This window comes from Misgurnus anguillicaudatus, chromosome 20 (assembly GCF_027580225.2).
Source record: "Misgurnus anguillicaudatus chromosome 20, ASM2758022v2, whole genome shotgun sequence".
Classification (NCBI taxonomy): domain Eukaryota; kingdom Metazoa; phylum Chordata; class Actinopteri; order Cypriniformes; family Cobitidae; genus Misgurnus; species Misgurnus anguillicaudatus.
In genome coordinates, this window is record NC_073356.2 from 32,024,701 (window position 1) to 32,039,940 (window position 15,240).

The 15,240-nt window shown below is 42.3% G+C and overlaps 2 protein-coding genes across 3 annotated transcripts in view; one reads left to right on the forward strand and one right to left on the reverse strand.

Moving 5' to 3' along the window:
- The window catches only part of LOC129455730 (uncharacterized), a 91,171-nt gene that overhangs the window by 45,293 nt on the left and 30,638 nt on the right, over window positions 1-15,240 (forward strand). The gene's annotated exons all lie outside the window — the stretch shown is intronic.
- On the reverse strand, window positions 2,126-6,652 carry LOC141351342 (zinc finger MYM-type protein 1-like). The gene is made up of 3 exons (XM_073857966.1): window positions 5,063-6,652; window positions 4,854-4,952; window positions 2,126-4,758 (listed from the first exon to the last, which is right to left on the reverse strand). The coding sequence occupies exon 3, from the start codon at window positions 4,330-4,332 to the stop codon at window positions 2,485-2,487; it is 1,848 nt and encodes a 615-aa protein (XP_073714067.1). The 5' UTR covers window positions 4,333-4,758; window positions 4,854-4,952; window positions 5,063-6,652; the 3' UTR covers window positions 2,126-2,484.

The window sequence follows — 15,240 nt, forward strand, 5'->3', positions numbered from 1 at the left end:
ATCAATGTCATCTAAAGGCCTTTGCGATGTTAAATTGCGGAGATCTTGACTTTTCGTTAGAGGGTGTGTCCGTGGCAGCCTGACAAATTTCGGCATTTTCGCCATGAAACAGGAAGTGGCTCTAACTCAGGTATACAATGTCCAATCTGCCCCATGCTTCACAAGTTTGATAAGGGTCTTGGCCTGAACACATTTCAATGCCAATATTCAGCTTTAATCATAGCACCACCTAGAGGTAGGGGGAAATACCATGTTTTACGCTGTGATTTACTGCTCTTAGATATTTAATCAAATCATCATCATTTTTGGTAATACTGATCTTAAGGACTTTAATATGATATATTCAGAAGATCTTGACTTTTCGTTGAAGGGCGTGTCCGTGGCGGCCTGGCAAAGTGTGATGTTTCGCCATGAAACAGAAAGCTGTTGTAATTCAGACATACATTGTTCGATCTGCTCGAGACTTCAGACGTGTGTTAAGGGTCCCGGCCTGAACACGTCAATATAATAATAATCATGTACAGTCATAGCGCCACCTGCTGCACATTTTCCTTTGAATATCTACCTATATTTACCCACTTTAATTCATATCCCCCTGGTTCACTGCTTTACTAATGCCATAGGGTAGCGGTGCACATGCGTGCGAGGGCCCTTCCATCGCTGCTTGCAGCTTTAATTAGGGCCCGAGCACACAAGTGTGAGGACCCTATTGTTTTTGCTCCGTTTATTATTATTATTATTATTTATTCTTCTTCTTCTCCAAAGTGAATCGCATTTTTGAGGGGCGAAACATGCTCGAAAACTCATGAAATTTTGCACACATGTCAGGAGTGGCGAAAATTTACATGTGGCATAGGCGCCAGAAGTGGGCGTGTAGAAATGGCTCGATAGCGCCACCTGCAAAATTTCAAGAGAACAGCCCCCCCACTACGAAAAACTTACAGATACGAAATTTGGTAGGATCATCTATCACCCCAAGACCTACAAAAAAGTCTCTTGGAGCGAAGCTCTAAACCCAACAGGAAGTCCGCCATTTTGAATTTTTGCCTTGATTTTTGTGCAAATTTGGTCATTTCCAGCCTTCATACTTTAACGAACTCCTCCTACAGATTTAATCCGATCATCGTCATATTTGGTCAATCTCATCTAAAGGCCTTTGCGATGTTAAATTGCGGAGATCTTGACTTTTCGTCAGAGGGTGTGTCCGAGGCGGCCTGACAAATTTCGGCATTTTCGCCATGAAACAGGAAGTGGCTCTAACTCAGGCATACAATGTCCAATCTGCCCCACGCTTCATACGTTTGATAAGGGTCTTGGCCTGAACACATTTCAATGCCAATATTCAACTTCACTCATAGCGCCACCTAGAGATAGGAGGAAATACCATGTTTTATGCTCTGATTTACTGCTCTTAGAGATTTAATCAAATCATCATCATATTTGGTCTGACTGATGTTAAGCCATTTTCCTTGATAAACTGCGAAGATCTTGACTTTTCGTTGAAGGGCGTGTCCGTGGCGGCCTGGCAAAGTGTGATGTTTCGCCATGAAACAGGAAGTTGTTGTAACTCAGGCATACAATGTCCGATCTGCCCCTGACTTCACACGTTTGATAAGGGTCCAGGCCTGAACACATCAACATGGCATAATTCAGTAACACTCATAGCGCCACCTAGAGGCAGCAGGAAATACCATGTTTTACGCTGTGATTTACTGCTCTTAGATATTTAACCATATCAACATCATATTTCACCAGTGTAATCTCAAGACCTTGTGTGATGATAAAAAGCAACGACCTTGACTTTTCATTAAAGGGCGTGTCCGTGGCGGCCTCGCAAAGTATCGGTAAATGAATCACATTTTTGACAGGCTAAACAAGCCCAAAAAGTCATAAAATGTTGCACACATGTCAGAAGTGGCGAACATTTACATGTGGCATAGGCGCCAGAAGTGGGCGTGTAGAAATGGCTCGATAGCGCCACCTGCAAAATTTCAAGCGAACAGCCCCCCCGCTACGAAAAATGTACAGATACGAAATTTGGTAGGATCAGTGCCGGCCTGAGCCTCTTGGGGGCCCTAAGCAGAATCTGTTTGGGGGCCCCCTCCCACCACGCGGACACAAATGTCACGCTCTAATGTTACATTATAAATTAATACAGTGAGGTTAAATAATGAAAAAAAATCTATACTTAAATAAAATACTTTATTCTTATACTTCTGCAAAAGTGCAAATGCAAACGTGCATTAAATGTGCAATCTTTTAAATAAAACCAAAATAGACCAACGTTAATATAATCAAAAATAGAATGTTACAAAAAAAAACTATAAATAAGATACTTAAATAATGAAAGCAAACATAACAGCAAGGGTTCAACAATGACAATTGTAAAACAATGACAATTGTACAACAATGACAAATTGCACAACAATGACAATTGCACAACAATGACAATTGCACAACAATGACAACTGCACAACTATGACCTCAAAATCGTTCCTTCCTAGCTTTTCTGGAGGCAAAGTCACTGATTACATCATTGTATGGTATTGCTTGGCCAACTTTGTTATTAATACTAATAACTGCAAGTCCACTTAGTCTTTCCTGGGCCATTGATGATCTCAAGTATGTTTTAATCAATTTAAGCTTGGAAAAGCTCCTCTCTGCTGAGGCAACTGTCACAGGCAGAGTGCAGGCGATCCTGAGAGCTACCCAAAGATTTGGGTAAAGCTCACACATCTCATTTTGTGAGAGGTATGTGAGAAGCTCAAGGGCGGTCATCATAGTTTGGGGAAGTTCAGGAAGACTCTCAATCTCTACAGCCAGTGCGCTACCATCAATATCAGCCTCCTCTCCACAAGAGAGTTTTTTCCCAAGAAGCTCACATTGTTCCCTCCTGACCTTTCGATCTAGCTCCCTAAAATTGAGCAGCACTCCAAAGTTTTCTTTAACCTCACTTAGAGACTTAAATCTATCCTCCAATGACTGAATGCTACAGTCCACTAGAGGATTAAAAAAGGACACTTCTAGCCTCTTCATAGCATCCACTATCGGCTCATCTGCAGCCTCATAGGCGAAGTGCCTTTTTGTAGAACGCAGTCGCTTTTCTTTCAGCACTGCTTCTGTGTTCATCTGCTCACAAATTTCTTTTGCAGATGTCTGTGCATCACAGAAGCCTGTTTTTCGGTAACTGATGAGTTCATCTTTGTTTTTTTGTACAAGGTTAACAGCTACATCAAGCTGCATGTTCGTTGACTGTAGAAGCTTGCTAGTAATGTTAATTTTAGACAAAATGTCATACCAGACAACACAACAAATCTGAAATCTAAATGAACCTATTTCTTCTGCAAGGGAGTTGGCTTCAACAGCCACTACAGGGTCAGATGCTTTATTTCTTACTTCTAGCAGGGCTTCCCTCACTTTCTCTGACTGGTAGCGCAAAGCTTCAATGCTTTTTATCCGGCTTTCCCAGCGCGTCTCACTCCATGACTTGAGGGTGAGGTCAACAAACTTCCGTAAGATGGCCCACCTTTGAGTGGACCCAGCGAACAAATTGTACACCTTCTCCACATTTCCAAAGAAACAAGAAGCATCCTTTGATGCTTTAGCCGCATCTGAGACAGTCAGATTTAGGGTATGAGAACTGCAAGGCACATAAAAAGCTCTTGGATTTTTAACCAATAGCCTAGCCTGCACACCTTTGTTTTTTCCCTTCATATTAGCCCCATTGTCATAGGACTGGCCTCGACAATCCTGAAAAGGGATGTTTAATTCCTCAAGCCTGTTAAGAATAAGACTGGACAATCCCAGGCCAGTGGATTCTGGAGCTATCAGAAATCCTAAAAAGTGCTCTTTTATTTCTGGTGTTTTGCCCAGAGTGACTATGCGCACCACAACAGACATTTGTTCATGGTGACTAACATCAGGTGTACAGTCTAAAATAATTGAATAATATTTGCAGTCCTTGATTTCTGCCACCATAACCTCAATTATTCTGTCACTGACACACTCTATCAGCTCATTCTGGATAGTCTTACCTAGGTAAGTGTTGTGCTGTATTCCACTATCAATTCGTCTGATGTGGTCTTTTAACACTGGGTCAAATTTTGCTATCAGTTCCACCTCTTTAAGGAAGTGCCCATTGTTGGCTTGATGCAAAGTATCAACAGACCCCCTGAATGCAAGATTCCTCTCTGCCAAAGACTGAATGATACTAATCAAACGGATGAGAACATCTCTCCAACGATTTTTTTCTGCCTCCAAAAGGGCCATTTCTGTTGCATCAATAGTCTTCTGCTTAGAAAGACGGAGGGCAAAGTCTTTCCACTTTACCATATTATTGCAATGATCTGGACTATTCTCATGCTGTTTCAGCAAAGCACCTACATTTACCCAATCACGCTGTCCCTCTGTTGACAGTTTTGTGGACTTTCTCGAGAATAATTTGCAACAGAAGCAGTAAACTGCATCTTTTTTTTTTTGAATAAATTAACCAGCTTCGCTTGATTTTTTCACCATTAACTAACTGTCTGTATGTATAGTGGTAGTGAAAGCTTCGTCCATCTGAGTTTTTGGGGAAGGTGAAGGTGTCACTTATTGGCACTGGCCCTCTTCTTACCAGATCAGTCCTTTCTGAGTCTGACAGGAATTCAGACCATTCTACTGGGTCAATTGGAAGAGCTGTAGATCTGTCTTGATAGCTGGAGCTTGTTGAGGGAGTGGATGGGAAATCTATAGCAGTGGGTGCAGATGTAGAAGGACCTGTAGGGACATTAGATAAAAAATAGAATTATAACATAACACAGGATATATTACAGTAGAGCTAACACAAAACAAAAACTGTTAGATTAACAGACCTGTCATGTCGGCTGAAGTTGAAACCGATGTATCAGTAAATGTAAGTGCTTGTAACTGCTCCTCGCTTTCAGGTGCTTGTAACTCCGCAGTGGATGAACCTGCAATGGTAAAATAAACAAACAAATATATAAATTAAAAGCTATGTTCAATGTGTCATGTCATTAACAGGCTATGTATTGTTAACATTGGCCATCAAGAAAAACCTCACCTGCTGCATCATCAGCTGTGGACGCACTGACACTTGATGAAACATCAGGGGCGGGTAGAGTTGATTGTGCTCCGAAGTACTTCAAAAGTGTTCCTGGAAAAAAATAGCATTGGATAAGTGCATAGTTGATTGAGCAGAATGAGTTTATTTTGCAAATTTTTCATTACTGACACAACAAGCAATAAATATATAAATATGAGGATAGCACTGTTACATCACTACCCACCATATAAATAAGATTGAAGTCTATTTTCATCACAGAAATCTCCCCACCCAACATGGTATTGGTATATATTCTCATAAAGACCAATACCACCTCTTACCAAAGATCTTAGAGCAGAGAGCGCATGTGCTTTGCCTATGAAGCTGGAACATTACCGATGTTCGTTCACTTCAACACATACAGCAATGCTATAGGGGTGTGATGGATCACAAAACTCATGGTTCGGATCACATTATGGTTTTTGAGGCACAGATCTGATCATTTTTCAGATCAGCAGAATAAGGGGTTGGAAAAACTAATAAAAAATAAGGAAATTACTTGCAAACATTTATAAAAAGAACCAATTTGCACATTAAGTAAGGGTTAAAATTAGCATTAGGTACATAAATCAAATCAAATTAATCATAACACTGTCTTTATTGTATGAATTAAATATAATTATTTTTTTTTAGAGCTACAGAAGTGATTTTCTCTTTGTCTTGGAAGGTTTGATTAACATTAATGACACAGACTTAAGTAGGTTAATTAAGGTTACTGTCTCTTTAAGAGAAGCGCAGACCTGGCTTCTGCCTAATCTATACATAAACCGTCCAAAAAGACATAAACAAATGTTTTTATTGGAAAAGAGTACTGTGGAGATCATTTTGTTTGTATGTGCCCTGTCAAGAACAGAAAGATTTTATGTTCGTCTCTCCATGTGTGCCCTACTAAGTGCACTTATACACGGCGCGCTCACGCGCGCACACACAAACAGAGGACGAATACAGACGGTGGGGCATAAAACGTTATGTTGTTTTCAGTGCTCTATTCCTCAAATGTATGTTAATGCTGGACTACACTATGACACAAAATAGCGTAAATGTCTCTCTCTAAAACATCAAGTGTTAGTGTTCTGATCTGAGGGGAGCTGGACCAGACAATTTCAACCGCATGGGCATGCAGAATACTGCTCACTTTAGCGCCTTTTTGCGGGATAAATTGTTTAAAATCACTTGAAATGTTAACTTTTGCAAGCCTTTGAAACACGTGCAAATGATAAACTTTCAATATTTAATCGCATGCGAGCCGAACCGTGGGTCAATCACGGTCACGGATTAACGTCAATCTGTCACACCACGAACACAAATTAAACATACTGTATATATAATCATGCAAACATACCTTTATCTTGCTCTTTTTTCTCATCCTCGGTCCTTTTCTTTTTTCTCTTTTCGGCACCAGAGGGATATATCCTTTTTTGTGACATGTCAAATTGCTCATCAATTACAGTGAGTGTGAGTGACGACGTCGTGCACTTGCACGCCAACGCGCAGGTGGCGCAGGTGTCTATATTGCGCCTGACTAAAACGATAGCACTGCAGACACACAGTAGTTGTCTGCATATTAAAAATTTCTTGTCTTTAATTATTCATTTATTCATTCGTATTCATTCATTCATTCATTTATATTACATGTTTAAGTTTTTTAAATTGTAAAAAAAAACAAAAAACGATTGGGGCGGGGGGCCCCCTGGTGGCCAGCGGGGCCCTAAGCAGCCGCTTGGTTCGCTTATGCCTCGGGCCGGCCCTGGGTAGGATCATCTATCACCCCAAGACCTACAAAAAAGTCTCTTGGAGCGAAGCTCTAAACCCCACAGGAAGTCGGCCATTTTGAATTTTTGCCTTGATTTGTGTGCAAATTTGGTCATTTCCAGGCTTCATACTGCAACAAACTCCTCCTACAGATTTAATCCGATCATCGTCATATTTGGTCGGTCTTATCTAAAGGCCTTTGCGATGCTAAATTGCAGAGATCTTGACTTTTCGTTGGAGGGTGTGTCCGTGGCGGGCTGCCAAATTTCGGCGTTTTTCCATGAAACAGGAAGTTGTTATAACTAAGGCATACAATGTCCAATCTGCCCCACGCTTCACATGTTTGATAAGGGTCTTGACCTGAACACATTTCAATGCCAATATTCAGCTTCAGTCATAGCGCCACCTAGAGGTAGCAGGAAATGCCATGTTTTACGCTGTGATTTACTGCTCTTAGAGAATTAATAAAATCATCATCATATTTGGTCAGACTGATGTTAAGCCCTTTGCGATGATAAATTGCGAAGATCTTGACTTTTCGTTGAAGGGCGTGTCCGTGGCAGCCTGGCAAACCGTGATGTTTCACCATGAAACAGGAAGCTGTTGTAATTCAGGCATATATTGTTTGATCTGCTCCAGACTTCACACGTTTGATAAGGGTCCCGGCCTGAACACGTCAATATAACAATAATCAGGTACCATCATAGCGCCACCTGCTGCACACAGGCGGTGTGGCACATACATTTTCCTTTGAATATCCACCTATATTAACCCACTTTAATTCATATCCCCCTGGTTCACTGCTTTACTAATGCCATAGGGTGGTGGTGCACATGTGTGCGAGGGCCCTTCCATCGCTGCTTGCAGCTTTAATTAGGGCCCGAGCACACCAGGGTGTGAGGACCCTATTGTTTTTGCTCCGTTTATTATTATTATTATTTTTCTTCTTCTTCTTCTTCTTCTTCTTCTTCTTCTTCTCCGAAATGGATCGCATTTTTGAGGGCCTAAACATACCCGAAAACTCATGAAAATTTGCACACGCGTCAGAAGTGGCGAAAATTTACATGTAGTATAGGCGTCAGAAGTGGGCGTGTAAAAATGGCTCGATAGCGCCACCTGCAAAATTTCAAGAGAACAGCCCCCCCACTACGAAAAACGTACAGATACGAAATTTGGTAGGATCATCTATCACTCCAAGACCTACAAAAAAGTCTCTTGGAGCGAACCTCTAAACCCCACAGGAAGTCGGCCATTTTTAATTTTCTCTGTCATTTTTGGACATTTCCAAGCGTCGTACTTTAACAAACTCCTCCTAGAGATTTACTCTGATCATCATCATATTTGGTCAGTATCATCTAAAGGCCTTTGCGATGCTAAATTGCGGAGCTTTTGACTTTTCGTTGGAGGGCGTGTCCTTGGCGGCCTGGGAAAGTTTGATGTTTCGCCATGAAACAGGAAGCTGATGTAATTCAGGCATACGATGTCCGATCTGCCCCTGACTTCACACGTTTGATAAGGGTCCAGGCCTGAACACATCAACATGGCATAATTCAGTAACACTCATAGCGCCACCTAGAGGCAGCAGGAAATACCATGTTTTATGCTGTGTCTTACTGCTCTTAGAGATTTAAACATATCAACATCATATTTCACCAATGTAATCTCAAGACCTTGTGTGATGATAAAGAGCAACGGCCTTGACTTTTCATTAAAGGGCGTGTGCGTTGCAGCCTCGCAAAGTATCGCTAAATGAATCGCATTTTTGACAGGCTAAACAAGCTCAAAAAGTCATAAAACGTTGCACACACGTCAGAAGTGGCAAAAATTTACACGTGGCATAGGCGCCAGAAGTGGGCGTGTAGAAATGGCTCAATAGCGCCACCTGCAAAATTTCAAGAGAACAGCCCCCCCACTACGAAAAACCTACAGATACGAAATTTGGTAGGGTCATCTATCACCCCAAGACCTACAAAAAAGTCTCTTGGAGCAAAGCTCTAAACCCCACAGGAAGTCGTCCATTTTGAATTTTTGCTGTAATTTATGTGCAAATTTTGTCATTTCCAGGCTTCGTACTTTAACGAACTCCTCCTAGAGATTTTAATAGATCGTCATCATATTTGGTCAATCTCATCTAAAGGCCTTTGCGATGTTAAATTGCGGAGCTTTTGACTTTTCATTGGAGGGTGTGTCCGTGGCGACCTGCCAAATATCAGCGTTTTCGCCATGAAACAGGACGTTTTTATAACTAAGGCATACAATGTCCAATCTGCCCCACGCTTCACATGTTTGATAAGGGTCTTGGCCTGAACACATTTCAATGCCAATATTCAGCTTCAGTCCTAGCGCCACCTAAAGGTAGCAGGAAATGCCTTGATTTACACTGTGATTTACTGTTCTCAGAGATTTAATCAAATCATTATCATATCAGGTGAGACTGATCTTAAGCCCTTTGCGATGAAACATTACGAAGATCTTGACTTTTCGTTGAAGGGCGTGTCCGTGACGGCCTGGCAAAGAGTGATGTTTCGCCATGAAACAGGAATCTGTTGCAATTCAGGCATACATTATCCAATCTGCCCTATACTTCACACTTTTGATAAGGGTCCCGGCCTGAACACATTAATATAACAACAATCAGTTACAGTCACAGCGCCACCTGCTGCACACAGGCGGTGTGGCACATCAGTTTCCCTTTGAATATCCACCTATATTTGCCCACTATAATTAAGATCCCCCTGGTTAACTGCTTTACTAATAGCATAGGGTAGCGGTGCACATGCGTGCGAGGGCCCTTCCATCGCTGCTTGCAGCTTTAATTATTATTTATTCTTCTTCTTCTCCAAAGTGAATCGCATTTTTGAGGGGCGAAACATGCTCGAAAACTCATGAAATTTTGCACACATGTCAGGAGTGGCGAAAATTTACATGTGGCATAGGCGCCAGAAGTGGGCGTGTAGAAATGGCTCGATAGCGCCACCTGCAAAATTTCAAGAGAACAGCCCCCCCACTACGAAAAACGTACAGATACGAAATTTGGTAGGATCATCTATCACCCCAAGACCTACAAAAAAGTCTCTTGGAGCGAAGCTCTAAACCCAACAGGAAGTCCGCCATTTTGAATTTTTGCCTTGATTTTTGTGCAAATTTGGTCATTTCCAGCCTTCATACTTTAACGAACTCCTCCTACAGATTTAATCCGATCATCGTCATATTTGGTCAATCTCATCTAAAGGCCTTTGCGATGTTAAATTGCGGAGATCTTGACTTTTCGTCAGAGGGTGTGTCCGAGGCGGCCTGACAAATTTCGGCATTTTCGCCATGAAACAGGAAGTGGCTCTAACTCAGGCATACAATGTCCAATCTGCCCCACGCTTCATACGTTTGATAAGGGTCTTGGCCTGAACACATTTCAATGCCAATATTCAACTTCACTCATAGCGCCACCTAGAGATAGGAGGAAATACCATGTTTTATGCTCTGATTTACTGCTCTTAGAGATTTCATCAAATCATCATCATATTTGGTCTGACTGATGTTAAGCCATTTTCCTTGATAAATTGCGAAGATCTTGACTTTTCGTTGAAGGGCGTGTCCGTGGCGGCCTGGCAAAGTGTGATGTTTCGCCATGAAACAGGAAGTTGTTATAACTCAGGCATACAATGTCCGATCTGCCCCTGACTTCACACGTTTGATAAGGGTCCAGGCCTGAACACATCAACATGGCATAATTCAGTAACACTCATAGCGCCACCTAGAGGCAGCAGGAAATACCATGTTTTACGCTGTGATTTACTGCTCTTAGATATTTAACCATATCAACATCATATTTCACCAGTGTAATCTCAAGACCTTGTGTGATGATAAAAAGCATTGACCTTGACTTTTCATTAAAGGGCGTGTCCGTGGCGGCCTCGCAAAGTATCTGTAAATGAATCACATTTTTGACAGGCTAAACAAGCCCAAAAAGTCATAAAATGTTGCACACATGTCAGAAGTGGCGAACATTTACATGTGGCATAGGCGCCAGAAGTGGGCGTGTAGAAATGGCTCGATAGCGCCACCTGCAAAATTTCAGGCGAACAGCCCCCCCGCTACGAAAAATGTACAGATACAAAATTTGGTAGGATCATCTATCACCCCAAGACCTACAAAAAAGTCTCTTGGAGTGAAGCTCTAAACCCCACAGGAAGTCGGCCATTTTGAATTTTTGCCTTGATTTTTGTGCAAATTTGGTCATTTCCAGGCTTCATACTGCAACAAACTCCTCCTACAGATTTAATCCGATCATCGTCATATTTGGTCTGTCTTATCTAAAGGCCTTTGCGATGCTAAATTGCAGAGATCTTGACTTTTCGTTGGAGGGTGTGTCCGTGGCGGGCTGCCAAATTTCGGCGTTTTTCCATGAAACAGGAAGTTGTTATAACTAAGGCATACAATGTCCAATCTGCCCCACGCTTCACATGTTTGATTAGGGTCTTGGCCTGAACACATTTCAATGCCAATATTCAGCTTCAGTCATAGCGCCACCTAGAGGTAGCAGGAAATGCCATGTTTTACGCTGTGATTTACTGCTCTTAGAGAATTAATAAAATCATCATCATATTTGGTCAGACTGATGTTAAGCCCTTTGCGATGATAAATTGCGAAGATCTTGACTTTTCGTTGAAGGGCGTGTCCGTGGCAGCCTGGCAAACCGTGATGTTTCACCATGAAACAGGAAGCTGTTGTAATTCAGGCATACATTGTTTGATCTGCTCCAGACTTCACACGTTTGATAAGGGTCCCGGCCTGAACACGTCAATATAACAATAATCAGGTACCATCATAGTGCCACCTGCTGCACACAGGCGGTGTGGCACATACATTTTCCTTTGAATATCCACCTATATTAACCCACTTTAATTCATATCCCCCTGATTCACTGCTTTACTAATGCCATAGGGTGGTGGTGCACATGTGTGCGAGGGCCCTTCCATCGCTGCTTGCAGCTTTAATTAGGGCCCGAGCACCGAGGAGCAGGCCAGAATGGCCTGCACCGTGGGTGCAAAGCCCTATTGTTTTTGCTCCGTTTATTATTATTTTTCTTCTTCTTCTTCTTCTTCTTCTTCTTCTTCTCCGAAATGGATCGCATTTTTGAGGGCCCAAACATACCCGAAAACTCATGAAAATTTGCACACGCGTCAGAAGTGGCGAAAATTTACATGTAGTATAGGTGTCAGAAGTGGGCGTGTAAAAATGGCTCGATAGCGCCACCTGCAAAATTTCAAGAGAACAGCCCCACCACTACGAAAAACGTACAGATACGAAATTTGGTGGGATTATCTATTACTCCAAGACCTACAAAAAAGTCTCTTGGAGCGAAGCTCTAAACCCCACAGGAAGTCGGCCATTTTGAATTTTCTCTGTCATTTTTTGACATTTCCAAGTGTCGTACTTTAACAAACTCCTCCTAGAGATTTAATCCGATCATTATCATATTTGGTCAGTCTCATCTAAAGGCCTTTGCGATGCTAAATTGCGGAGATCTTGACTTTTCGTGGGAGGGTGTGTCCGTGGCGGCCTGACAAAGTTCGACATTTTCGCCATGAAACAGGAAGTTGTTATAACTCAGGCATACAATGTCCAATCTGCTCCACACTTCACATGTTTGATAAGGGTCTTGACCTGATCACATTTTAATGCCAATATTCAGCTTCAGTCATAGCGCCACCTAGAGGTAGCAGGAAATGCCATGTTTTACGCTGTGATTTACTGCTCTTAGAGATTTAATCAAATCATCATCATATCTGGTCAGACTGATGTTAAGCCCTTTGCCATGATAAATTGTGAAGATCTTGACTTTTCGTTGAAGGGCGTGTCCGTGGCAGCCTGGCAAAGTGTGATGTTTCACCATGAAACAGGAAGCTGTTGTAATTCAGGCATACATTATCTGATCTACCCCCGACTTCACAAGTTTTATAAGGGTCCCGGCCTGAACACGTCAATATAACAATAATCAAGTACAGTCATAGCGCCACCTGCTGCACACAGGCGGTGTGGCACATTTTTTGTTCTTTGAATATCCACCTATATTTACCCACTTTAATTCATATCCCCCTGGTTCACTGCTTAACTAATGCCATAGGGTGGCGGTGCACATGCGTGCGAGGGCCCTTCCATCGCTGCTTGCAGCTTTAATTAGGGCCCGAGCACACCAGTGTGAGGACCCTATTGTTTTTGCTCGGTTTATTATTATTATTATTATTATTATTATTCCGTTTCTTCTCCAAAGTGAATCGCATTTTTGAGGGCCTAAACATACTCGAAAACTCATGAAATTTTGCAAACACGTCAGAAGTGGCGAAAATTTACATGTGGCATAGGCGCCAGAAGTGGGCGTGTAGAAATGGCTCAATAGCGCCACCTGCAAAATTTCAAAAGAACAGCCCCCCCACTACGAAAAACGTACAGATACGAAATTTGGTAGGATCATGTATCACCCCAAGACCCACAAAAAAGTCTCTTGGAGCGAAGCTCTAAACCCCACAGGAAGTCGCCCATTTTGATTTTTCGCTGTGATTTCTGTGCAAAATTTGTCATTTCCAGCCTTCGTACTTTAACGAACTTCTCCTAGAGATTTTATCAGATTGTCATCATATTTCGTCAATCTGATCTAAAGGCCTTTGCGATGTTAAATTGCGGAGCTTTTGACTTTTCGTTGGAGGGTGTGTCCGTGGCGGCCTGACAAAATTCAGCGTTTTCGCCATGAAACAGGAAGTTGTTCTAACTCAGGCATACAATGTCCAATCTGCCCCACACTTCACATGTTTGATAAGAGTCTCGGCCTGAACACATTTCAATGCCAATATTCAGCTTCAGTCCTAGCGCCACCTAGAGGTAGCAGGAAATGCCATGTTTTACGCTGTGATTTACTACTCTTAGAGATTTAATCAAATCATCATCATATTTGGTCAGACTGATGTTAAGCCCTTTGCCGTGATAAATTGCGAAGATCTTGACTTTTCGTTGAAGTGCGTGTCCGTGGCGGCCTGGCAAAGTGAGATGTTTTGACATGAAACAGGAAGCTGTTGTAATTCAGGCATACATTATTCGATCTGCTTCAGACTTCACACGTTTGATAAGGGTCCCGGCCTGAACATGTCAATATAACAATAATCAGGTACCATCATAGCGCCACCTGCTGCACACAGGCGGTGTGGCACACCAGTTTCCCTTTGAATATCCAGCTGTATTTACCCACTTTAATTTATACCCCCCTGGTTTACTGCTTTACTAATGCCATAGGGTAGCGGTGCATATGCGTGCGAGGGCCCTTCCATCGCTGCTTGCAGCTTTAATTAGGGCCCGAGCACCGAGGAGCAGGCCAGAATGGCCTGCACCGTGGGTGCAAAGCCCTATTGTTTTTGCTTCGTTTATTATTATTATTATTATTAGGGCCCGAGCACCGAGGAGCAGGCCAGAATGGCCTGCACCGTGGGTGCAAAGCCCTATTGTTTTTGCTTCGTTTATTATTATTATTATTATTATTATTATATTCCGAAATGAATCGCATTTTTGAAGGCCTAAACATACCCGAAAACTCATGAAAATTTGCACACGCGTCAGAAGTGGCGAAAATTTACATGTAGTATAGGCGTCAGAAGTGGGCGTGTAGAAATGGCTCAATAGCGCCACCTGCAAAATTTCAAGAGAACAGCCCCCCCACTACGAAAAACGTACAGATACGAAATTTGGTAGGATCATCTAGCACCCCAAGACCTACAAAAAAGTCTCTTGGAGCGAAGCTCTAAACCCCACAGGAAGTCGGCCATTTTGAATTTTTTCTGTCATTTTTTGACATTTCCAAGCGTCGGACTTTAACGAACTCCTCCTAGAGATTTAATCCGATCATCATCATATTTGGTCAGTCTCATCTAAAGGCCTTTGCGATGCTAAATTGCAGAGATCTTGACTTTTCGCTGGAGGGTGTGTCCGTGGCGGCCTGCCAAAGTTCGGCATTTTCGCCATGAAACAGGAAGTTGTTATAACTCAGGCATACAATGTCCAATCTGCCACACACTTCACATGTTTGATAAGAGTCTTGGCCTGAACACATTTTAATGCCAATATTCAACATCAGTCATAGCGCCACCTAGAGGTAGCAGGAAATGCCATGTTTTACTCTGTGATTTACTGCTCTTAGAGATTTAATCAAATCATCATCATATTTGGTCAGACTGATGTTAAGCCCTTTGCGGTGATAAATTGCGAAGATCTTGACTTTTCGTTGAAGGGCGTGTCCGTGGCAGCCTGGCAAAGTGTGAAATTTCGCCATGAAACAGGAAGCTGTTGTAATTCAGGCATACATTATCCAATCTGCCCGCGACTTCACAAGTTTGATAAGG

Excerpts from the sequence above, each read along its gene's own strand:
- LOC141351342 (XM_073857966.1), bottom strand. The coding sequence starts at position 4,332 with ATGGTAAAGTGGAAAGACTTTGCCCTCCGTCTTTCTAAGCAGAAGACT.